This window comes from Lotus japonicus, chromosome 2 (assembly GCF_012489685.1).
Source record: "Lotus japonicus ecotype B-129 chromosome 2, LjGifu_v1.2".
Classification (NCBI taxonomy): domain Eukaryota; kingdom Viridiplantae; phylum Streptophyta; class Magnoliopsida; order Fabales; family Fabaceae; genus Lotus; species Lotus japonicus.
Genome location: NC_080042.1, coordinates 17,585,910 through 17,611,185, shown reverse-complemented (window position 1 = coordinate 17,611,185; position 25,276 = coordinate 17,585,910). Strand labels below are relative to the sequence as shown.

Genomic DNA, 25,276 nt, shown 5'->3' with positions numbered 1-25,276 from the left:
ACAATATGGTTATAATGCAGGCGAATATTGGATGGTTTTATTATATATCGTTTAATGTGCACGTTAACTATATATTTCACTTTGTGGATCTACTATTTTGGGGAATGAGCAATGTGGAATTCCACCATTAGATTATATAAAGAGGAACAATCAAAATTATAGTAAATGTAGGTCAAATGTTTACCAATTTAAATACTACAACATATTAGTGAAAGGAATAAAGGTTATGAAACAAACTAATTGTTATAAATCTTTTGAAAAACTTCCTTGAAGACAATGTTCTTAGTAACATCTTGTTGGCTAGTGTCTTCATTGCATATTAAAATCTTGAGGCCAGCTCTACTTTGAACTCTGGAAATAGCAACATACAATTGCCCATGAGAAAAAACTGCCTTCGGTAAATATACACCCACTTGAGATAATGATTGTCCCTGACTTTTATTTATAGTCATTGCAAAAGAAACAATTAAAGGAAATTGTCTCCTTTGGAACTTAATTGGCATGCTTTCATCAGACGGCATCAAATTCATCCTAGAGATGTATGCAACCTTCCCAATATGTGTGTCAGAGAGAACTATAGCACCGATTACATTTTCACCAAGGTAGTCAACAATAAGCCTTGTACCATTGCATAAACCAGTTGAAATGTCTAGATTTCGCATAAGCATTACAGGTGCACCTTTTTTAAGAACCAACTTGTGATCAGGAATGCCAGAACTTCTAATACCATTTAAAAATTCCGTGGTTAACCAATCAGCTTCTATTCCAATTTCTTCATTGACTTTCCATACTGAATCAGAGCTAAGATAAGTTTTTTCGTTTCCAGGAAATAATGATAATGCATATTGATTGATTGAATCAACAGCATCCAAAGTTGGTGCAAGTATTGCTTTATCAGAATAGTATTTGACACAACCAACATTTTGAAGAATTTCAGGGTAAATGACATGCACAATGTCTGCAATAGGGTTTGAGGATTGTTGGATTAGCAAATCAGCAGGAATTCGAACATCAGACTCACCGTCATTATAATCACCCAATTTACCATCACCAACATCCAAAACCCACTTTGCGAAATCTTTAATTTCATCATGATTCGGAGAGCATCTATTGGTCATCAATCTCATATTCTCAGTTAAAGTCAACACCTTGCAATACTGCCATAATCTGGAGGAGTTAATTGTTGACATAACTATCTCTGCTCGCCTACCTTTAGGAATGACAGGTAAAATTTGTCTAAAATCACCTCCTAAAACAACAACCTTTCCCCCAAATGGTTGTCCACCATTAGAGGTGAACCTCATTATGTCCTTCAAAGTCCTATCTAAAGCCTCGAATGCAAACCGACTAACCATTGGTGCCTCATCCCAAATTATTAAGCTAGCAAGTTGTAACAATTCAGCTTTAGGACTTCCTAGTGCTATCCCACAACATGAATCCTCATTCAACGAAAGGGGAATAGAAAACAATGAATGTGCTGTTCGACCACCTGGTAGTAACAAAGCAGCAATGCCACTTGATGCAACATTCAATATAATCTTTTTCTCAGATCGTAGTTTGTATGTCAAAGTCTTCCACAAAAATGTTTTCCCTGTTCCACCATAGCCATATACAAAGAAAAAACGACCATTATCTGAAGTGATAGCAGCCATAATTTCATTATATATTTTTGATTGTCCATCATTCAACTTGAGAAAGCATTCTTCATGCAAGCGAGTCATCTCTACAAGATCAAAATTGTGCTCATTGAGTAACAACACATTTCCATACTCAGTCAGTGTATTAGCTTCAACTCGAGGCATCCCAGGAAAATCCTTTAGCGATTTACTATTCACCATTAAGATTTTCTCAATCTCCATTAAACATAGATCCTTAAGACGATGTTCTTCAATAACCAAATCTATCAATAATTTTATTAAGGCAATAATTAAATATCTTCTAAATAAGTAAATATGATTTCAATGAATATAGATACAAACATCTAAAAAAATGATATGTTTTAAATCTATTTTTAAAACTAAATAATTGTAATGAAAGAAATGTGTACCTGGTTTGTTATGAGTCTTGCGCATGTTATACTGAATACCATCAGCAAGTTCGTGCCATGTTTTATTCCATACATTAAGCGGATTACTCAGTGTGTTGCCCAATAAGAATGTAACAAATAGGTTTCTGACATAAAAACCTGATGAAATCTTGGCTACATTGTGCATAGCATCGATGAATTCACGATCATCTTTTAACAAACCCATTGCGTCACATGCATCTCGAAAAGTCTCATAAGTGCGATTTTTATGTGTTTTCAAATCATCAAAGCTCATGCAACCACGTTGGAAATTCAACAAAAGTCGCAGATAATACAATTCACCACATCCCGGAGCAACAAAGTTCATCCGACCAATGGAAAAGCCTTGTTGCCTTGGCTTCCATTCTTTCTTTTTTTCATCATATACAAATGCAGCTGGAAATTCGGAATATGTCAAGCGTCTACCTTCATCATATTTGGCATTTGCAACCATCCAAGCAGTGAACATGCTATTTTTCAACTTGTTTTTGTCAAACACATTCCTAATAGATTGTTGTTCCTTGAATAGGATGACTTGTTTCTTAGGCATGTGATAAATTAGTTTCTTCACAGGTGGCCACTTCAAATGAATTTCAAATCCGTATAATCTCCATAGAGCTTCACATGGTGAAAGATATCTGCAATCATAATATTGTTTAATCTCATCCACTTCTTCAAGTTGATCCTTCTTTGCTTGTGGCACACTCATTGACATTGTGACCCTATCAACTCCCTTATTAATGTATTTAAATAAATATTTGATGGAGTTCGATTTATTGCAATATTCAATGTTGATATGTGCACGATATTTCATCAACAACTTTGGATTGTAAGGAACAACATATCTATTATCCAAAGGGACGCCCTTCCTCAGAGTGATTACACCAATATTTCTTCTTCTATATATTGGATAACCATCACTATCAAACGATGTTGACTAGACAAATTTTTTGGGGAAACATTTGGAGCAATGACCATTCTTGATGCAAGGAGAATCTTTGTTACTAAACCCACATGGACCATGAACCATATAGTTGGATACACACTCAAACAATTGTGGGAAACGTTCGGGATCCGGCAACTCAGCACAAATAACAGAATCAATCATATTAGGAGTACGTAACTTGTTTTCCATGCTAAGCCACAATAAAATATGAGCATGTGGCAATCCTCTTTTTTGAAACTCAATAGTATATGTGCCTACAATTAATACCATATTTGTGGTAGGTAAATGACACAAAATGTATACTTTGATAAAATAATTTTAGAGAATATAAATGAAGATTAAAATATTTACCGTATTATTATATAAAGTTGACATAAAACATACCTGCAATAGCCTTGCCAAAGAAATCACCATTCTTTAAATCAATAATTAATGCATTTAACTTCATATGAAAGACACGGCAAGCTAGATCTGGTCGATCTGAAGCAGTCAAGCCAAATGCAGAAACATGTCGATCAATTTCTGGCCATTTGGGATTGCAAGTCATTGTCAAAAATAGGTCAGGATAACCATATGTGTTGGAAATAGCCATGGCATCTTGACAATTGTTGAACATGTAGCGCTTGCCACCCTTAAAAGAAGCTGGAAGATATACTCTTGATCCAATGGTTGATGAACATGTATCACCACGGCTCATTGCTTCCTCAATTCCTTCCAGAAAATGTCTTCTTATACTTGATTGGTTGTTCCGATAATAGTACAATCTTTGAGACTCAATCATTGAATAACAGTCAACCACAAATTGTTGAAACAAACGTCTAGATAGAAAGATTCGCTTGCACTCAAATTTCCTCACATAAAGTAGAATAACAACCCACTCACGCAGTGAAATATGATCACGCCTAGGGTCTGTATTAACATTATGAAGATTTGCAAAGTCAATATCCTCAGAGAAACCTTTCTCCCCATGTGGGAAAAGTATCGGGTATTGAAGAGGAAGGAACGAAGAATGGTTCTCATAAATCCTTTGAAATTGGCCATGCTTAGTACGAAGAATAATATCACGCCCACAATCAGAACTATCAAAATCACCAACAATTAAGGCTGCAACTTCATCAACACTTGGAAGATTGTATGTCTTTGGATCAAGAGAACTACTCCTAAATAATCTCAAAGCAACATTCTCAGCCTCACCTCTTTCAACATAATCACGCACCCTTCTAAATAATCTAGCTAAACGATTATATTGATCAACCATTTTTATCAACTCAGCAACCAGGGTAGGATCAAGGCTATTATTTCCATTGCTGCTATTCATAGCAAACATAACAAAAAAGTATATGACTATGTAGACATGTAAGAATGATAAAAACGAATGAAGAAAAAAAATGCAATACCTGAATGGTTTTAATCTGTTCTCAACTTCATTCTTGGTTTCATATATATATAATTGCGCAAACTTGGGGGACTGCCCTTCGTCTGGCAGTAAACTTCCTATACGATGGTAATTCTGACCACTGATAATGAATTGAGGAGGACCATGACCATCATTAATATTGGTGACAAGTTTACCTCCAATGGAGGTAAATGCAAACATACTATTGTAAGATCGAATATTATCAAGAAAATTTCGACTTCTGGGATCATTATTTGTAAGCAGGTTAAGCAACAATTCAGGCGGGTCTTTCAAGTAAGGAATTGCTATTTTTCCTTTCGAACAACACATAGAGAAATCCGGTTCAAGTGGAGATTTATTCTTTTCAGCTCGTTCTTCAGCCCATATTGTTGCTCCACAAAACTTACATATTGTATTCATTTCCCCCAGATCAACATATGCTATGTCATAAAAAAAAATAGTTAATATCAAGTGCATTGATAATTGTTGGTACATTAAAGCAAACATAACTCACTTTGTTTCTCAATTTCAACAAAATTGAATCTGGTGTCAAATTCCTTAGAAGCAATGATGATAGATGAAAGGTGGTTATTGGAACCTAATTAAATGAAATTAAGGGAAAACAATAAAAATGGGTTAAAATAAACAATCAATAAATATACATATTTTATTTAATTTTTTATGTTGCAAATGTAAAATGAGTTAAATAACGAAAATCTAGGTGGCAGTATATTTTTTAACAAAATACTAATAACAAAAGTTTCATATGTACTCATCGAAGTTTTTGAAAGATATAGTTAAGTACCTGTATTTAAATGTATATCGATTTGAGATGAATTATATGATGAGCCTTCGCCTGAAATAGTCCATGCTGACACTGGGAAAAAATTATACTGGGAGTTATTAGAATTGATTAGAGCAAATTTGTACTTTACTTATATAAATTGATTTAAATCAAATAATCTAATAAACTTTAAAACTCACTCCTACTCGTGCTCTGTTTTTTTGGTCGTTGTTGATTAGGTTTTCTTGGAGCACAACCACGTTTATACTTCTTCTTATTATTTCCTAACATATTTGAATATTTCAAAATTTGAGTCAGTGTAGATTACAAAAAATCATATGATAAAATAAGATAATGATGAATACCTGTTGCACTTTCAGCTTTATCCTTTGATGATAACTGAATCTGATTAGAGATATCTGCATTTTAGAAAAACAAAAACAATAATTTGTAATCAATTGATTATGATTTTTGGTGTCAGATACAATCGAATAAATGATAGGTTTGATAATTTTATGAACTATTAGGAGTATAAAAGTATGTCAATAAACTGATTTCGTAATTAAAAAATATAGTCTACGCATATAATATAGGTTTTCATAAACTAAACAACTTCATTATCAATTATTTCATAGTCACGACTTCAAAAAAAATATTCATAGTCATTGACATCATAACTAAAAATTGAATATAAATGGTAAAGATATTCAACTACCCTTTTTTTAAGTCGATATAAAACTACCTTCTTTTCTTTAAGAAGATATAATACTACCTTGATAAAGGTGATTTTGGTTTATGGTAAAGGATTTCATATATTGATTTGAGTATAATTGTTGAGAAACCAAAGTTACACATAAAAAAATAAAAATTCATGTTTATGACCTTTTAAGATAGATCATTTAAAAAAAAAAAAAAAGACCATTTTCTGACCTTATTTCACTGTTGACGTTTATTAATACCAACTTTAGTATATATCCTATTATTCCATATTGCAACAAAATACAGAAAATCAATCAATAAATTCATATTTAAAGTTTGAATGAACGGTATTGGTACCTTGAAGAGGAGGAGCCATTTATGTTGTGCTGGTAGTAAGGAGTTTGTGAGTAGAAGTTATGAAATTATGAACTGCTTGAGAGTTGGATTCCAACCCTTATATAGATGATAATCTATTAGTATATGAAGAGATTTAAAAGCTTTAAAAGAAAAAGAAAATGCTAATAAAAGAATCGATTGGTGGACGAAAGACATAGCTGAATTTATTATATATAAAAGAAAGGACAAAGCATGGGCTTAGAGTGAATAAAGAAGTATAGTAGATAGGCATTAAATGAGATCAAATGATTAGCAAAGAAATTGACATTGGCTGCACAACACATTGTGTGTCCACCACTCTAGCATGAAAGGTGGCAATCCAAAAAAAAACTCCACCGTCAAAGCATGCATACTGAGCACCAAAAAGCCAATGACAATATGCATGGTACTAATAATATAGTAATATAATAATACATTTGAATTGGAAACTGATCTAAGAATTAGAGTAAAAAGTGGTGAACCAATTGAATCAACTAATAAGCATTAAATGCACTCACATCATGCCATTAAATCCAACTACCTCATTGTCATTCAACTCATATCATGTGATAGCATAAGATTAACGAAAGGAGAAGCAATAGATTGAGAAAGAATGAGAACTGCCATTTTATCAACCAGTGGTACATGAACAGTCTAAGAAATCATGTGTCCATAGTCAAATCCTTTAATGAAAAGAAGGATTGGAGCTTGTTCTCACATTTTGACTGATTGAAGGATTGGAGATTTGTTGAACGAATGATTAAAAGGATGAAGAAAACATGGTATAATTTGAAAGAACATTCATGTGATTGAAATTATAAAGGGATAAGTATAGCTCAAGCAATGGCTGTATGATATTTGCAGTGAATTGATCTGATTTAAGCAACACTCAAACTGATTAGAAATGCTGAACAATACAAAAGAAGAAATGAAATAAGGAATTTATATCTGTTTAAAATCAAGCAATTGTTGTCCCAGAATTTCTACCAACAGAGGAGCACAATTCCTGTTCCATATAATTGTTAAACAATCTCTAATGTTTCAAATTAATCTTGAAATATTAGAGGTCACACATATTAACTCATACAAAACTTAGATTACAGTCTTTAACCATAAATGCTTACATAGGGTGGAAACCATATAATTGACAAAAAACAATTAATCAGGAATCCAGCATAGTCATTCAAACAACAACAAAGATGACAGTCAACTAAATATGGAAAAAGTCCACAACAGAAAAGTACATTCTAATGAGATAGTGCTTATAAAATTTGAGAGCATTAAACAGATTACATCGTAAAGACTTGAACCATGTAGCTATCGGAATCAGATAGTTCCCACAACTCAATCCTATGAACTTGACCAGAATTTCGAAGGCGTCTAAACTCACTCCTATAGAAGTCACACCAACCAGCAGCCAAATAACTGAAGGTATGAAAAACGGTAGAAAGGGGGGGTTTGAATAACGTTTTCAGAACAAAACTTCCACCTTAAAGATTTAGACAAATCTTTCGAGAACTTAAGTGCTAAAGATAAGAGATAGAAAAGCACACAAGGATTTTATCCTGGTTCACTTGATAAATCACTCAAGCTACTCCAGTCCACCCGTTAAGGTGATTTCTTCCTTCTTCGAATGAAGGCAATCCACTAATCAGGTAAGAGTTACAACTGCACTTGAAACCTACAAGTGACTAACAATTACACTGACTTAGCTCACACTAAGATTCACTCTCTTAGTCTTCTCTAGGATCCGATCAACCTTGATCTCCTAAAGGAACTAAACAAACTGTTTATCAAATAATTGTTTACAAGAGATTTGCTTCTAAAAAGCTAATTGTAAACTCAATGAATTTCAGATGAAAGAAAGCTTAGAATATTTTGAATATGTCTTGCGCGTGTGTATTATATCTTCTTCTGGCCGCTTCTTTCAATCTTCAGCCTCTATATATACTCCAAGGATTAGGGTTGAGCGTTGCATGGGAAATGCTACCGTTGGAGGGCAGTTCTGGAAAATCCAGCTTCTGCTGTGGCTGAGAACGTTAGGTAGGTCGTCAGGAAGGTACACTTGCTTTTGTACTTGGATAGCGACTTGACCTTTTAACCTAGGAGACTTCTGATCAGAGGAATACTTCATATTGGAACTTGTGAAGCCGGTTGATCAGAGTCAGAGGGAAAGCACAGATCCTCTGACCATTGTATCTTCTGATTCTGAACTCAGACGGAAGAACATGGCCTTCAGAGTTTCTTGCTTCTGGACTTCAGAGTTTCCACTATTCAGCTTCTGCAACTTCAGAGTCTTCTACACCATCAGAACATCTGAACCTTCAGTGTTTCTTGGTTATCAGAACTTCTGGATCTTCAGAGCTTTTAGTGACTGAGTCCTCATCAGAGTTTGTATAACTTCAGAACTTCTGAAGCTTTTCCACTGTTCATACTGAACATGGTGAATGCGAAAGCGTTGCTTGGGTTACTCTTTATACACAGTGCTTCTGATTTGTGTGAGATTGAGTTGAGGTCAGAGCCTGTAAATAGCACACTCAGAAAAACACGTTAGAGTACCACAATTGTTCATATCAAAAGGTTAACTTGTAATCATCAAAACATAGAGTTGTACTACTAGATCAAAACTTGATCTTACAATCTCCCCCTTTTTGATGATGACAAAACTAAGATTTTTGATGAACAATTCTTAAACATTAAACCGAATTCACTCAGAGTTTAGAGATATAGAATAATACTTATCCTGATGTGAATAGTTTATCTTGCTCATACTGAATTCAAGTCACTGCTTGATTCTGAGCTTAGCTCCCCCTGAATCTAATACTTGATGAAAACGTTAGTAAAGTCTAGATTCTGAGCTAAATGATATAAGAGTTCAGAGTGAAAAACTTATGACATAGATGAAAAACGAATAATCAGAGCGCATAAGTAATCAGAGTCACGGACAAGGTATCAGAGTCTTGGGTATCAGAGTCAACTTAGAATCACTTCAGAAGAAGTGAAATGTATTCCTTGTATTTGCCCAGTGACACATCTATGGTCATGAAGGTGGAACTCTTAAATTCTCCAAAAGAAAAATAAATCACACTAACACATCTTACACATCAAAAACTGGGTTTACTCCCCCTTTTTGTCATAAGCAAAAAGCTTGGGGTGTGAAAAACTTAGCTTGAAGTACAAGGTACTCCCCCTTAGAGAAGGTCTAAGTTTAAAGAAAATGAAAACGATGTAAGAATCAGAGGTAGGCGAAATAAATAAAGGAGTTAATGCAAGAGAAGAACGTTTACCACCGGTCAAGGGAGTAAATAGAAGGGTCAGTTACCAAGAACTTAACCTCGAGAAACTGTAAGAGCATTAACTTTCAGAGAGAAAGTGAAGCCTATATAAAGCGTTGGAGAGAAAGGTAAGCTTCACACCGTAAACAATTTGTAGTGAAAAATGGCATCATACAACGTAGCACTAGAAGAGCTGAGGAAGAAGGCCTTTGAAGAGGACTTGTTCCTGAACATTAGGCATCCAGAGGGTACAACGACCATCGCGGAGCTAACACGGACACTGCTGGAAGAGGACCTGCGTCCAGAGTTGGAGAGAGACCTGAAGGAATTTCTTGCCTTCGTGGAGGAGGTGCAAGAACTCAGCCGGCTTGAACTCAAGCTGCTGGAAGAGAAAGAGAGTTTGGAAGAGAAGCTCAATACCGCAGAAGAGAGTCTGGAGAGGGATGAGCTGAAGAGCAGGCTCAGCAACATCCAGCATGCACTGGATCGTCTGGAGAAGGATAGGTCAGAGCAGCGCCAGGAGTGCAGAAGAATGAGGAGAGATCCTCCATTCTAGACTTCTTAGGGAAGAAATGTATGATGTAAACACAAAAAGATTATGAATAAAACGAGTTTTGCAAACATATGTGACACAAATATATATATAGATATGCATATATAATCATAAACGAACAAAAAAGAATAAATAAATAAAAAGAAACAGAGTTTAATAAGAAGATAAAACAAAGGTAACGAAAAAGAAGGAAAAAGAAGAGATCCTAAAACTAAGGTTTGTCAGTGCGTCGCAGAAGTTCCATCATCATGTGCTTCATCTCAATCAGCATGGATTCATGAGTGTCAAGACGCTGTTCCATGATGTCGAGTCTGGATGAGCTTGGCTGAGTAGAACTGGAAGGAACATTCTGAGCAGCTTGAGGATCTGGAATGGAAGCAGAAGCAGCGGGAGTAAACACAACTGGTGCAAGTGCTTGGCATCTAAGGGCTTCAGCCTCAGCTTCAAGTCGCTCTGCCTCTAGTCTGGCTTGTTCAGCTTGAGCTGCTGCCTGACGTGCAGCTTCTTCTGCTTGTTCTTTTTTTCTCTTGGCTTCTTCAATAGCTTCAAGAAGCTTATTTCTTTGTTCTAGTTCATGAAGAGCCACCCTTCTAGCAAACCTTTGCTTGGCAGCCTCAATCCTCTGACTTCCTTCTGCATGCAGGAGCTGCATCATAATTGGAAACTGAGCCACTAGCCAAGTGCTCAGATTGTTCCACTCATCAGCCACACTTTCAGCATTCTCACTGAGGTCAGTCTGACCGTGCACATTGCGGAGCCTCAAGGAGGCTTCATGATAGAAAATATTGATGCACTCAGAGAGAGATGTGGGTTGGAGGTGAGTATAGGGAATAATGGAGAGGTTGGTTTCAGGAGAGGCTGGGTGATTGCTGCTATGAGCTTCAGAGGCACCTTGTGGAGAACCAATGTTAATCATGGGAGCATTGGGTTCAGAGGTTCCACGGTGAGGGTCTGAAGTTTCAACCAGAGGGTGAGGTGATCTAACCGAGGATTGGTTAGACACTGATTGTTCGGGTTCAGGGTCTGGTTGAATTGGCTCTTGTTGGTCAGGGACAGGGTGAGCTGGTTGAGCCAAAGGGTCTGCCTCTTGTAAGGGATTGGCCAAGAGAGGTTCATCTGGGTCAACTAGACGTTCAGGTCTAAGGCCAGGATATCTCCTAGGGCTTGGACAAGTAAGGTAATATTCCTCTAAGGTAGACACCTTTTCTTTTCTAACCTCCATGAATTTTCTATTGGATTCAGAGTTATTGGAGGGAGAAGAGTCAGCAACATTGATTGGAAAGGATACAGGTGTAAAGGCTGTTGAAGAGTCTGTATCCGTGGTTCTGACAGCAGGACGTTCTGATGCTCTGGGAACAGAGTGATCAGACGTTCTGGGTTGTGGTTCTGTTTGGTTTGGCTCGGGTTGGTCATGGATGATGGGTTCAGAAGATAATGGGTCGTATGGAATGGTAATGAGAGAGGTTGGATCTTCTGACCTAGAGGGTTGGTTCTGAAGCAAATTCCAGAGAGGTGCTTCAGTAGGAGAAGGTTGAAAGAAGGAAGATCTTGGGGAATGTGGTGGAGAGGTGGTTTGTGCGGCTGGTTGGGATTCAGGAATAGGAGTGAGGGGATTTGAGGAGTGTTGGAGCAAGGCAGAAATAGGGAGTGCATCAAATAAATTCAAATCATCATCAGAAGCAAGTGCAGGCTTACTTGAATGTGCTGATGATCGAGTCACTCTGGCAGGAGGTTCAGTCCTTCTGACCACTGCAGCACCTGGTTCCACCTGAGTAGGCTTCACCACGATCCTGACCTTCTTCTGCTTCTTCTTTGGAGGACCATCCTCACTATCACTATCATCACCATCATCAGGCTTTCTCTTTGTCTTCTTGACCAGAGGGACATCAGATTCTTTAGAGGATTCTTCCAGAACCATCTTCCTCTGAGCTTTCTTCTTGGGAGGAGAAGGAAACTCTGGAGCTGGCGGCAGTCTGCTGAAGAAATCATCAAGATTAATTTCGAAGCCTTGAGCCCTTAGGTCTTCGACATAGCATCGGATGGCTTCAGGATTGTCTGCCTGAGTCCACAGTGGGTAGTCATTCAGAGGCATCCGTCTGCTTCTGATCTCAGAGGATGTGTCTTCACGAGCAGGAGCAATCTTCTTCTGGACCAAACCCATCTTCTTCAGAGAGTTTGCAGTGAAGACATCACTGACAATTGTGCTCAGATCCTCTACACATCCAGGATTAACCAGATCTTGCACCAGGTTGCTTTCAATGAGAAAGTCTGAGAGCAGCCTCCCAAAAGGGATATATTTGATCGCAGACTTGATGGAGGCGGTGGTGCGAGACTTCCGGATGCATTCCTTCAAGTAGGAGAACAGGAAGTAGGGAAGGCAGATCTTCTCCTGATCTTGGATGAAGAACAACATCACCTTCTGGTTGAAGTTGATGTAGTCTGGAGAACTGCCCTTCGGTCTCTGATTTATGCAGTTGAGTAGGATCTTGTGCCAGATCCTGAGTTTGGGGTGAAGGTCCATCACCTTGTAACTCGTCTTGCCCGGTTTGAAGGTGGTGTACAGGGCCTGGTTGATTTTGTCTTTGGTGCTGGGTTTCAGCTTCGACTCAGTGAATTGGAACCGATACCCATAAGCAGTGTCTGCACCTAGCAGATTCACGAATGACTTCTCAGTGATGATGATCTTTCTTCCAAGAATGTGAGAAACCACCTGAGTATCATCGCAGTCGGCGTGCTTCCAGAATTCCTTTACCAGCTTCTCATACACCGGTCCTTGAAGTCGGTTGAAGTAATTTCCCCAACCTTGAGCTTGGACTTCAGGACGAATATCATACCCATTTGCAGCCAGGTTGTCGAGGTCGAATCTCCATTCTGCCAGGACTTGAAGTTCCTCAGGAGCAAATACGCAGTGAACGGCACAGCCCCGTTCTGCAATTGGAACGATCTGCTCTTGAGCTTGAACTTGTTCTTGTGTCGGATTCTCAGAGCCCCTTTGACCCGTTGCTAGACCAACTACCATGTGAGGGAACTGAGGTGCATCTGCAGTAGATCTTCTGGTTTGTCTCACCATTTTGAAGTGGTTGAAGGTTTGAGGTAGAAGATGAAGGTTGAAGGATGAAGAGAGATCGAGAGAGAAATCGAGAAAAAGCGGTTTTGAAAAGCAGAGAGAGCGAGAGTGAAAACCGGAAGTGAAGAGAACGTGTGTGTATAGTGGGTTTTATCAAATAACCGTTGTTGATTCAAAAGCACTTAAAGATCAACGGTTGAAAATTAAAGATAGATAGTAACAGTAAAATACACAAATCACACACAAGAGATAAACATATCTACACGCAATCATAACAGACTGTCACACGGGCACAAGGAACTATGCATCAGAAATTCTGACACACATGTTGTTGTCTCAGCGTCAGAGTCAGTACCAGTGGGTACACACACTCTGATTGAGTTACCTTCTGGACTAGACATCTTCTGATCAAGAAGTATCATAGTCAGAGGTTCTGATCCATCTTCACTCTGGACAAAAGTCCATGTTTAGATTTTTCAGAATAAAATTAAATCTATCCTCTGCTAAGGGCTTTGTAAAGATATCTGCCCATTGATGGTCAGTATCAACAAACTTCAGAAGAAGTACGCCCTTCTGTACATAATCTCTAATAAAGTGATACTTTACCTCAATGTGCTTTGCCCTTGAATGCAAGATAGGATTCTTACTCAATGAGATTGCAGCAGTGTTATCACAATAGATTGGGATATTGCTCTCAAGGATCTGATAATCCTCCAGCTGATGTTTCATCCAGAGCATCTGAGTGCTGCATATTGCTGCTGAGATATATTCTGCCTCTGCAGTTGATAGTGCAATGGTTGATTGCCTCTTGCTTGCCCATGAGACTAGATTGCTTCCCAGAAATTGACAATTTCCGGAAGTACTTTTTCTCTCTGTTCTATCTCCAGCATAATCAGCATCACAATAACCTGAAAGCTTATACTCTGATGTTTTCTTATACATCAAGCCAAGGTTAGTGGTGCCTTTCAAATACCTTAGGATCCTCTTAACAGCAGTTAAGTGGGTTTCCCTTGGATCTGATTGGAATCGAGCACATAAATGAACACTAAATAATATGTCTGGCCTAGATGCAGTTAAGTATAGAAGTGAACCTATCATGCCACGATAGAGCTTCTGACATACTTTACCACTTTTATCTTCTTTCTCCAGAATGCATGTAGGATGCATTGGAGTCTTGGCCACTGTAGATTCCAGCATATTGAACTTCTTCAGAAGTTCTTTAGTGTACTTGCTCTGATGGATATATGTTCCTTCTGGTGTTTGATCAACTTGTATTCCCAGAAAGTACTTTAATTCTCCCATCATACTCATCTCGAATTCAGCCTGCATCATCTCAGAAAATTCTTTGCATAGAGATTGATTAGCAGAACCAAATATAATATCATCAACATAAATTTGCACAATTAAGATATCATCTTTATAAGTCTTGCAAAAAAGAGTTGTATCTACTTTACCCCTTACAAACTCATTCTCCAGAAGGAATGAGCTGAGTCTCTCATACCATGCTCTGGGAGCTTGCTTCAGACCATAGAGTGATTTCTTCAATTTGAACACATGGTCTGGTTTCTTCTCATCTTCAAAACCTGGGGGTTGATGAACATAGACTTCCTCTGAAATATAACCATTTAGGAAGGCACTCTTTACGTCCATCTGATGTAGAACTATGTTGTGATTTACTGAAAAAGAGATCAATAGTCTGATTGCCTCCAGTCTTGCTACTGGAGCAAATGTTTCAGTGTAGTCTATTCCTTCCTGCTGGCTGTAGCCTTGAGCAACTAGCCTTGCCTTGTTTCTGACTACATCTCCTTTCTCATTCAGCTTATTTCTGAATACCCATTTCGTTCCAATAACATGAACATTCTCAGGCTTCTTCACTAAGCTCCAAACATCGTTCTTGGAAAATTGATTCAATTCTTCTTCCATGGCCAGAATCCAATCCTTGTCCTGAAGAGCTTCATCTATGGACTTGGGTTCAATTAAGGACACCAATCCTTTCAGACTCAGCAAGGTCTCTTCAGAGGGTCTGAAGGCAGATCTGGTTCTGACTGGTTCGTCTTTGTTGCCCAGAATCAATTCCTTAGGGTGAGCTGCAGTGATTCTGCTCTTCTTCAGAGTTTGTGAGTTAGAGGGACCAGCTTCTTCCTCTGGTTCATCTTCCTCTGGCTCAACTTCCTCTGGAGCTTTGCCTTTGTCAGAAACATTAATGCTTAAATCTGCAAACTTTTCAACTAGCTTTGACTGGTCAGAGTCAAGCTTATCATCAAATCTAACATGAATAGATTCTTCAATAGTCTTAGCATCAGTATTATAGAATCTAAAACCTTTAGATCTATCAGAGTAACCAAGTAATAGACACTTAGAAGACTTAGCATCAAATTTATGCAATCTATCCTTAGAATTGAGAACATAACAAACACAGCCAAAAGGATGAAAATAAGAAATGTTGGGTTTTATGTTCTTCCACAGTTCATAGGGAGTCTTATTCAGAATTGGTCTCACAGAGATTCTGTTCTGAATGTAACATGCTGTATTTACTGCCTCTGCCCAAAAGTGCTTAGCCATGCCAGTTTCTTGGAGCATGGTTCTAGCCATCTCCTGAAGAGTTCTGTTCTTCCTCTCAACAACACCATTATGTTGAGGAGTTCTGGGACAAGAGAAATCATGTGCAATTCCATAGGAATCAAACAGACTCTCAAACTTGTCATTCTCAAACTCTCCACCATGGTCACTTCTGACACGCACAATCCTACAAGCCTTCTCGTTTTGCACTTGAGCAATGAAGGTAGAGAACACAGCATGAGACTCATCCTTGCGGGTTAGAAACTTTACCCATGTCCAGCGGCTATAGTCATCAACGATAACCATCCCATATCTCTTGCCACCTATAGACTCAGTTTTCACTGGTCCAAACAGGTCGATATGCAGAAGTTCTAACGGCCTTGAGGTTGAGACAACATTCTTTGCCTTGAAAGGGACTTTTGTGAATTTGCCTTTCTGACATGCTTCACAAAGAGCGTCTGAAGCGAACTTCAGATTGGGTAAGCCCCTGACAAGGTTTAGCTTGCTCAGCTGAGAAATCTTTCTCATACTGGCATGCCCTAACCGTCTATGCCATACCCACTGCTCTTCATTAACAGACAGAAGGCACTTCACATTCTGAGCCTCCAACTCAGATAATCTGATCTTATAAATGTTGTTCTTCCTCTTGCTGTTAAACAGAACAGAGCCATCGATCTGACTTACAGCCCGGCAGGACTTTTGATTGAATATAACATCATAACCCTTGTCAGCTAATTGACTTATAGACAATAAGTTATGTGTTAAGCCGTCTACCAATAAAACATTATCAATGCATGGACTACTATCTACACAAATAGTACCAGTACCAATAATTTTACCCTTTTCATTTCCTCCGAAGCCAACTTCGCCTCCAGGCTTAAGTGTCAGCTCTCGGAACATACGCTTTTCTCCCGTCATGTGACGCGAGCATCCACTGTCCAGATACCATGATTGGTGTTTCAGTGGAGCTATCAAGGATATCTGCAACATAGATAATCTTGTCCTTAGGTACCCACTTTCTGGGTCCTCTTTTGTTAGTTACCCCAGAGGTTCTGATCACCTTGGGTGTCTCAACATAATATTTTAAAGGAATATTTGCATGATATTTAGTCATAGAGAAAGATCCCTTTTTAAGAGGGTTTTTAGCAACTTTAGCAGGTACAGGATCAGGCAATATGGTACCAGAGGGAACAAAGCATTCATATAAAGATTTAGCTTTAGACACAGAGGGCTCATTTCTAATTGGTTTAGAATAGCCAATGCCATGCATTCCATTTCTGCTTACGCCATAGATCATTGAAGCCATTAGGCTTCTATCCACGCTTTTAGCTAGGAATCTTTGAAAAGACTTTTCATACTTAGATTCATTTCTACAATCAGAGGCATCACAGGCAACAATTTCTTCTAACTTCGCAATCTGGTTCTTAAGCACAGAGTTAGAATTTACCAAAGCATGATTTTCATTTTTCAAATCAGAAATAATTTTCTCATGTTCAGAAGGAGTCTTGGAAACAGCAGATAAGTTCTTTTTCAACTTTTTATGCTTAGACAATAAAGAGTTATACTTATCCATGATATCAGACAAAGCATGTTTCAGTTCAGAGGTAGAGAAAGAAGCGAATACCTCATTTTCATCGTCTGAGTTAGGATCTCCTTCTGATTCTGAGTCAGAGTCAACAACTTCCTTTGACTCTGCTCCTTTGTCTTTGACAATGGCCATGAGTCCTTGGACTTCACCATCAGAGTCAACATCCTCTGACTCTGATTCATCAAATGTCACCATCAGACTCTTCTTGGTCTTGAAGTGCTTCTTTGGCTTCTTGTCCTTCTTCAATTTTGGACAGTCACTTTTGTAGTGCCCTGATTCTTTGCACTCAAAGCAAGTGACTTCCTTGATTGATGACTTCTTCTGACCTGAGGATTCAGACTTTCCTCTTGCCTTTCCAGAGCCTTTGTATTTGCTCTGCCTGTGCTTCCAGATTCGGTTGAGTCTCTTGGAGATCAGAGTCAGCTCATCTTCATCAGAATCTTCTGATGCTTCTTCAGATTCCTCTTCTTCAGCTTGAAGAGCTTTTGACTTCTCAACCTTAGCCTTTTCAGATTTGGATTTCAAGGCTATGGACTTTTTCCTCAGATCTTGCATCTCTGAGCGCTTCAGCTCATGGCATTTCAAAATGCTGATGAGTTCTTCTAAACTCATATTCTCAACGTCTCTTGTGAGCTCTATTGAAGTCACCAAAGGCATCCAACTTTCAGGAAGACACCTGATGACCCTTATGACATGATCTTTTGTTGTGTAGCTCTTGTTGAGAGGTCGTATGCCAGCTACAAGCAATTGAAATCTGGAGAACATTTCTTCAATGGACTCATTTGGCTCCATGATGAAGGATTCATACTTTTGGATCAAAGACAATGCCTTTGATTCTTTGACTTTCTTGTTTCCTTCATGAGACATCTTCAGAGATTCAAAAATGCCTTTAGCAAACTCACGATCTGTAATCTTCTGGTACTCTTCATAGGAAATAGCACTTAGAAGAATTGCTCTTGCTTTGTGATGTTGTGAGTACAGCTTCTTTTGATCTGCAGTCATCTCTGACCTTGGGATCTTCTTGCCATCTGCATCAACTGGACGCTCGTAGCCATCCACAATAATATCCCAGAGATCTGCATCGAAACCCAGAAAGAAACTTTCCAGTCTATCTTTCCAATATTCGAACCTTTGACCGTCGAACATAGGAGGCTTTGCATTGTAACCATCTCTTTGAGTTTCACTAGTGGTGGCAGCCATTGTTTTTCACACCGGCCCGGATCACTGAACACAGTTAGGTGTGGTAATCAGAACTTGCGCTCTGATACCAATTGAAGGTATGAAAAACGGTAGAAAGGGGGGGTTTGAATAACGTTTTCAGAACAAAACTTCCACCTTAAAGATTTAGACAAATCTTTCGAGAACTTAAGTGCTAAAGATAAGAGATAAAAAAGCGCACAAGGATTTTATCCTGGTTCACTTGATAAATCACTCAAGCTACTCCAGTCCACCCGTTAAGGTGATTTCTTCCTTCTTCGAATGAAGGCAATCCACTAATCAGGTAAGAGTTACAACTGCACTTGAAACCTACAAGTGACTAACAATTACACTGACTTAGCTCACACTAAGATTCACTCTCTTAGTCTTCTCTAGGATCCGATCAACCTTGATCTCCTAAAGGAACTAAACAAACTGTTTATCAAATAATTGTTTACAAGAGATTTGCTTCTAAAAAGCTAATTGTAAACTCAATGAATTTCAGATGAAAGAAAGCTTAGAATATTTTGAATATGTCTTGCGCGTGTGTATTATATCTTCTTCTGGCCGCTTCTTTCAATCTTCAGCCTCTATATATACTCCAAGGATTAGGGTTGAGCGTTGCATGGGAAATGCTACCGTTGGAGGGCAGTTCTGGAAAATCCAGCTTCTGCTGTGGCTGAGAACGTTAGGTAGGTCGTCAGGAAGGTACACTTGCTTTTGTACTTGGATAGCGACTTGACCTTTTAACCTAGGAGACTTCTGATCAGAGGAATACTTCATATTGGAACTTGTGAAGCCGGTTGATCAGAGTCAGAGGGAAAGCACAGATCCTCTGACCATTGTATCTTCTGATTCTGAACTCAGACGGAAGAACATGGCCTTCAGAGTTTCTTGCTTCTGGACTTCAGAGTTTCCACTATTCAGCTTCTGCAACTTCAGAGTCTTCTACACCATCAGAACATCTGAACCTTCAGTGTTTCTTGGTTATCAGAACTTCTGGATCTTCAGAGCTTTTAGTGACTGAGTCCTCATCAGAGTTTGTATAACTTCAGAACTTCTGAAGCTTTTCCACTGTTCATACTGAACATGGTTAATATTGGCAAAAGTAAAAAATAAAAGACTAAAATGATTAAAGATATTAAACAAACCATTGTTTGATATTCAAGTATATGTGCATCTGTGATATGAGCTTCCCAGATCTTTTCCATCCATGGAGCTTGATCAAGTTCGTCATCAGACTCATCATCACTGGATAAATCAATAGCATTATTGTCTTCAACACCAACAACATTAGGATTCACCGGAGGTCCTAGTTCTGGGGCAATGTTGTATGAGACCTCCCGACCCATGGGGTCGTAAATGTGGATGCAAAATGTTGAGTAACGACGATATATGAAATGAATGAAAACAGTTGTTTCAATATGGTGTATTGCACGTAGGGTCGTAAATCCAGCACCAAGTCTGAAGTCGCCTAAATTGTAGTAGTATGAAAAGTTGAAGGTGTTACCAATAGGGTCTCGAATCTGGACAACATCGTTGATTTCATGTCCAACAGAATCATGAAATCGTCTTGGCACAATGACATATGTCTATAAATTGTACAAAAATTCAAATAAAATGCAAGTAATTTCTGAAATGCTAAACTTATGTGTATAATTGAGGAACTTTAACAAAAGTTTAGGGTAATACCATCAGAGGATTAAGTGGTCGCACAAAAATCCTGGGATTGGAATGAGGGGACCTTAGACGAAGAGCATACATCGTCGTCGCAAGTTAATAGTTTAGTGAACACCTGAAAAGGTAAATTATGGTAGTATAGAAAGATGTAAATTAAGAAGTCATAGATTAAAAAAATCTGGCAAATAATGAATTCAGTTTAATAACTTACTGGAAAAAATTAGAGATAACAATCATTTTAATGGGAGAACATCTAATGGATATTAGTAGATTACAAAAAAATCATAATATTTGAAAGAGATAATTTCAGATACAAAAGTGATTTCACATAAACAAAAACACTAATCAAGTGCGAATAGATCTCCTTAAATCTCAACATATGAAAATTGAATTCATAATATGTGACTGAAAAAGTTTATCATCTCTAAAATCAGGGAACATGAAAATAATTTGAAAGAGATAATTTCAGATACAAAAGTGATTTCACATAAACAACAACACTAATAAAGTGCGAATAGATCTCCTTAAATCTCAACATATCAAATTGAATTCAATAATATTTGACTGAAAAAGTTTATCATCTCTAAAACCTGTTAAAGCACAGAACTGTATCAAATTAAAACGAAAAGGGTACATAAATCAAATAAATTGTCAAGCAAACATATCACATGTAGGTTTATAGAGAAATTGACAATATCTTTTGAATGATATAGAATTTAAAGACAAAAAACTACGCATGCATCAGTGTGTTTTCGTTAGATATAATTAGAGAGGCAATGGGAATAAGAGCACAATGACCAGCATGCATGTCAAGGAATTGTTTGATTAGTATGAAAAATGTATGAGAAAGTAGAAAGAAATTGGACAATCATATTTCTTTAGAATGTATTGAGAGCTACATACCTGGTTAGATTGGGAATTAGAAGCAAATCGTGTTTGAGAAAGATAGAGAGTGTTCTAAGTTTTCTGCACAAGACTTTTAATAAGACACATAATGTATAGCCTTTAAAAGCAGAAGATAAAACGTTGTTGCCATCTGATTGGCAAGTATTGAACGCGTGTTGGATAACGGGATTTGAAAAGGTGAGAAGTTTTTTACTTTTTATCTTATAATCCTATACAAAAATTATGATATAAAAAAATATCAACAATATTTAACAGTTTTGATTTTGTTACTTTAGAAAAAATATCCTTTGTTACTGATTTCCAGTAATTTAAATTCAGAAGTATATCTAAATTTGTTGTTTTGATAAATAAAAAACCTACAAATACGAAATTGATATATTTAATAACTGAAATTTTTTTAAACGTCACTGGAAGAAAAATATAAGCAAATTTTTTTTTTTTGAAAAGAATATAAGCAAAACTCAATTATAATTTGCTTGGATTTTGTCAAAAAGCAATTTAATATTTGTTCCTAATACGGTTAAAAAATATCTCACATATTTTGAAAAATATCATTATGTAATGTCATCAAGATATAATGTAATAATGTAAATTTCATTTTGTTTTAATTAGTAAAAGAATATATGAATATTGAAAAAGAAAAAACGTTGGGGCATATTATTATGAAATAATAAAGTAGAACTGGAAAATTTGGTCAAATCTTATTCACTAAAATGAAAGTGGGTGAATTCTTATTCACCATAATCAAATGAAAGATATAAATAAAATGATTACTTTTTCAATGTTCTAACATATAAGACATTAATACATATTTTTTTTTCTTAAAAAAAACAAAATAAAAAGCAAACCTAGGTAGAAATTTATATAATGGGAAGAAAAATCATGTTCTGTCTCCAAGCCCAAAATTTTATATATTAATGAAATTATAAAAGATAGGAAAGAGATACCCATTATGTATAACTTGAATATATAGCAACAATGAATAAACTATTTCTCAACTTTGAGATAAGAAAACAACCTCATGCACATGACGTGCTAAAGAGAACAGATACATAGTTACAAAGAGATGAGAACAAATAGAAACAGAAAGGAAAAAAGAGAGGAAAGAAACAGAAATAGCAAAACCAGGGGAAAGACAAAGGTGGTGAGCCAGTTTTGCAAGTAGACTAAAAAAAAGACAACCAATGGGAACTATGAGTACCACAAGTCTTTGCAAAACATATATTTGGAGACAAAAAAATAGAAAGATTTACTATAAGGCATAAAATACTGTCAGGGAATGAAATTAGATGAGAATTACAAATATATAATAATAGGTTTTTCATTATATAGATTGAACAACAATTAAACATAGTACAACAACAAACAACATACAGGGACTCTTCCTAGTCTAAGTGATACACATGTTACTAAACAAAAAAACATGGTCCAATGTCAGCACATAATATTGGGAGTCCACATTTTAGACTAATGAGAGTCCTAGTAAATAAAACAACATGACATAATATGAAAATACTAAACATATAAGGAGACTAATATCTCATTCTAAACACATAAAGTAGAATAACATCTCAGGTGGAGAGGTCAACAACTTCCCAAACATCCACATCTTCAATTTTCTGAGTAGAAGAAACCTCAACATCTTCTATCCCCTTGGTTAAATCAATAACCTCTTTGGAAGTAACTTCATCATCCTCATTCATCTTGGTCAAATCAATAACATAAACTGAGTCAGTCATCATTGCCACTTGAGTGGGGGAAATTTCAAATTCTTCTTCTGACTCTGTTAGATCAATTACTTCACCAGATTTTTCCTTCCCTTTAATATCATTAGCAGTTATATTCCCTTCAGCAATATTAGTTGCAGAAAATTCACAACCTGCAGTATCCTTGAATACAACTCCAGTAGCAGCCTTATTGATATTCTGTTTGGCAGTTTTAACACCAGAGAAATCAGTTTCATCATTCATTCCATACTTTTGTTTGAAAATTGTTTCCATGATAGATTCAACAACATCAATATCCTCAGATATTTCATAAACAAAAGGCTCAAATTCTGTTTCAAGCTTCCTCTTCAAGGAGTGATGGATAATAGTAGTTTTAGAACTTTGATCAACAACTACAGACGAATTGTTATCCACATTAAACTTGCCAGCACGACCACGCCTATACTTCAGATTTCTAACATGCTTTTCTTCAACTTTTGTACTGACTTGAATATCCTCTAAGTGTGTGAATGGCGGAGCAAATTTGTCCTAATGGATTTACAGAGGTAGATTAAGTAAAAAAAGAATACTGGATTGTGAAATTATATTGTTCACCTCAGATAACTATGCATTCAAAACTGGAACAGTTCAAAATTGGAATAGAAAATATATTATTTGTTGATGAATGAAGGATTTATTTATACCTTCAAGGGTGTGGTGAACATATTTTGAGAAGTAAAACTGTGAATGATCTCAGAATCACCACAAATGCTCAGGACCTCATAAATTTGTTAACACTTGTATGTTATACCAAATCCAGCACGAATCTTAAACAATAAGTCCTTGCCTACTACTTTATCTTCAAGTTCAGCAGGGTACTCAGCAGACAGTTCAGGCTGATACAAAAATAGTTATAATTTCAAGTTAGAAATTATGAGACCTACTAACATGAAATAAATTAATTGGTGCAGGATACAATGATGAAAAAAAAATCAGTAACCTTCTTTGAATTCATGAGTTCTTCACAAGGTATGTTGATAAGTTGCATTGCTGCATGATCTTTGAGTAAGAAGATAGTACTATCAAGACCATCTGAGACTTTTACCTTGAAAGAGTACCTATTCAAATAAATAGATGATAAAGTTCAGAGAAATAGAATAAAACTTACTAATAATTCTTGTAAATAAAGTCCCCTCAAATAGCCTAATTTCAGAATCAAGCATGAGGTATTAGTACTTAAGTGAAGATGACAACAAATAACTAACCTGTGCATAAATTTCTCAATTCGGCGAAAGCAACGATTACATCTATAGACACCATCACCAAGTTCAAGTTCAGTGAAACAACGACATGCTGGATAAAACCATTGCCGATCTTTGACCAAACTAAGAATGGAAGCATGAACAATAAATATACCCTTCTGCAATAGATATTAATCAGTTAGTACAGATCAAATGCTATAAAAATAGAAAACAGTGTATTAACAGGTATTGACCTCTTTCTTTAACAGAAGTTCAGGGACTGTTCTCTTGGGGTGCAAGTCAAGCATCTCAGCATGAATATTCATATTCTTTTCAACATTAAAGATGTACTCAACAGGTAAGTTGAAGTTAAGACCATCAAATCTGTTAAACATGAACTTGTTACATATTAAAACTGAAACTAATGAAGTAACCTAATATTAGTCACACAAGAAAACTACTTTTGTTAAACTGATACATACATATGATGCATTTAAAAATTACCTCTCAGCAAGAACCCAATCTTCTTCAAATCTGTGGTTGATGAGGATCTTAGTGACATAAGGAACAGCATGTATATAAATGACACCTAAACATGGTTTAAAGATTGTGAGAATTCAGACTGATAAGAAAGTCGAATAGGATAAAGTTTTAAGAAAGCTTCACCATTAGTCTTCCTGATTTCAACAAAACGAAGTGCAACAACAGGCCTTCTAACCCAATCAGCACATAGATACTCAGACATCATATCAACAACATCACCAACCAAGTAACATTTTTTCATTCCACTACACAAACAATTAATGAAGTTATGAGTTTTCAGAATGCAGTATAACACAGAAATAAGTATTAACTTATAAGTTTGTTAGACAACAAAGAATAAGTACCTTTTATCCAAAAGTTGGATATCCATAGACTTATAAACCCTGTTATCCTTAATTAGAAGTTTTTCAGAAGAGGCAGCAGTCAACATGTCAATGACATCTTTATGCATCAAATACCATGATAAAAAAGAAAGACTCAAGTTAGTATTGATACCATAAGTAAGAGTATTGTGAACAAATAGAACCTTGTGAATGACATTCAAGTCTTACCAACTAAGTATCCAAATGTGTTGCCATAGTAATTGATATCAGCCATATTGAAGAATTCCCATCCATTGCAAGGAATGTTGTGATCCACAGCAGGAACAATTTTGGCGCATGAGTGAAGAAAAAGCTTGAACTCAATGTTTGTGTA

General features: G+C 36.7%; 1 protein-coding gene across 1 annotated transcript; it reads right to left on the bottom strand.

Moving 5' to 3' along the window:
• Positions 1 to 236: 236 nt before the first annotated feature.
• LOC130736155 (uncharacterized) lies at positions 237 to 19,856 on the bottom strand. The gene is made up of 9 exons (XM_057588000.1): positions 19,656 to 19,856; positions 5,557 to 5,610; positions 5,213 to 5,300; positions 4,922 to 5,005; positions 4,409 to 4,847; positions 3,396 to 4,321; positions 3,093 to 3,265; positions 2,048 to 3,002; positions 237 to 1,900 (listed from the first exon to the last, which is right to left on the bottom strand). The coding sequence occupies exons 1-9, from the start codon at positions 19,854 to 19,856 to the stop codon at positions 237 to 239; spliced, it is 4,584 nt and encodes a 1,527-aa protein (XP_057443983.1).
• Positions 19,857 to 25,276: the final 5,420 nt, after the last annotated feature.

Coding starts and splice junctions, on each gene's coding strand:
- LOC130736155 (XM_057588000.1), bottom strand. CDS start 19,856: ATGGGTCGGGAGGTCTCATACAACATTGCCCCAGAACTAGGACCTCCG. Junction 5,301..5,556: donor TAAAGCTGAAAGTGCAACAG/GTATTCATCATT, acceptor AATAACTCCCAG/TATAATTTTTTCCCAGTGTC. Junction 5,006..5,212: donor CGATATACATTTAAATACAG/GTACTTAACTAT, acceptor TCATTTAATTAG/GTTCCAATAACCACCTTTCA.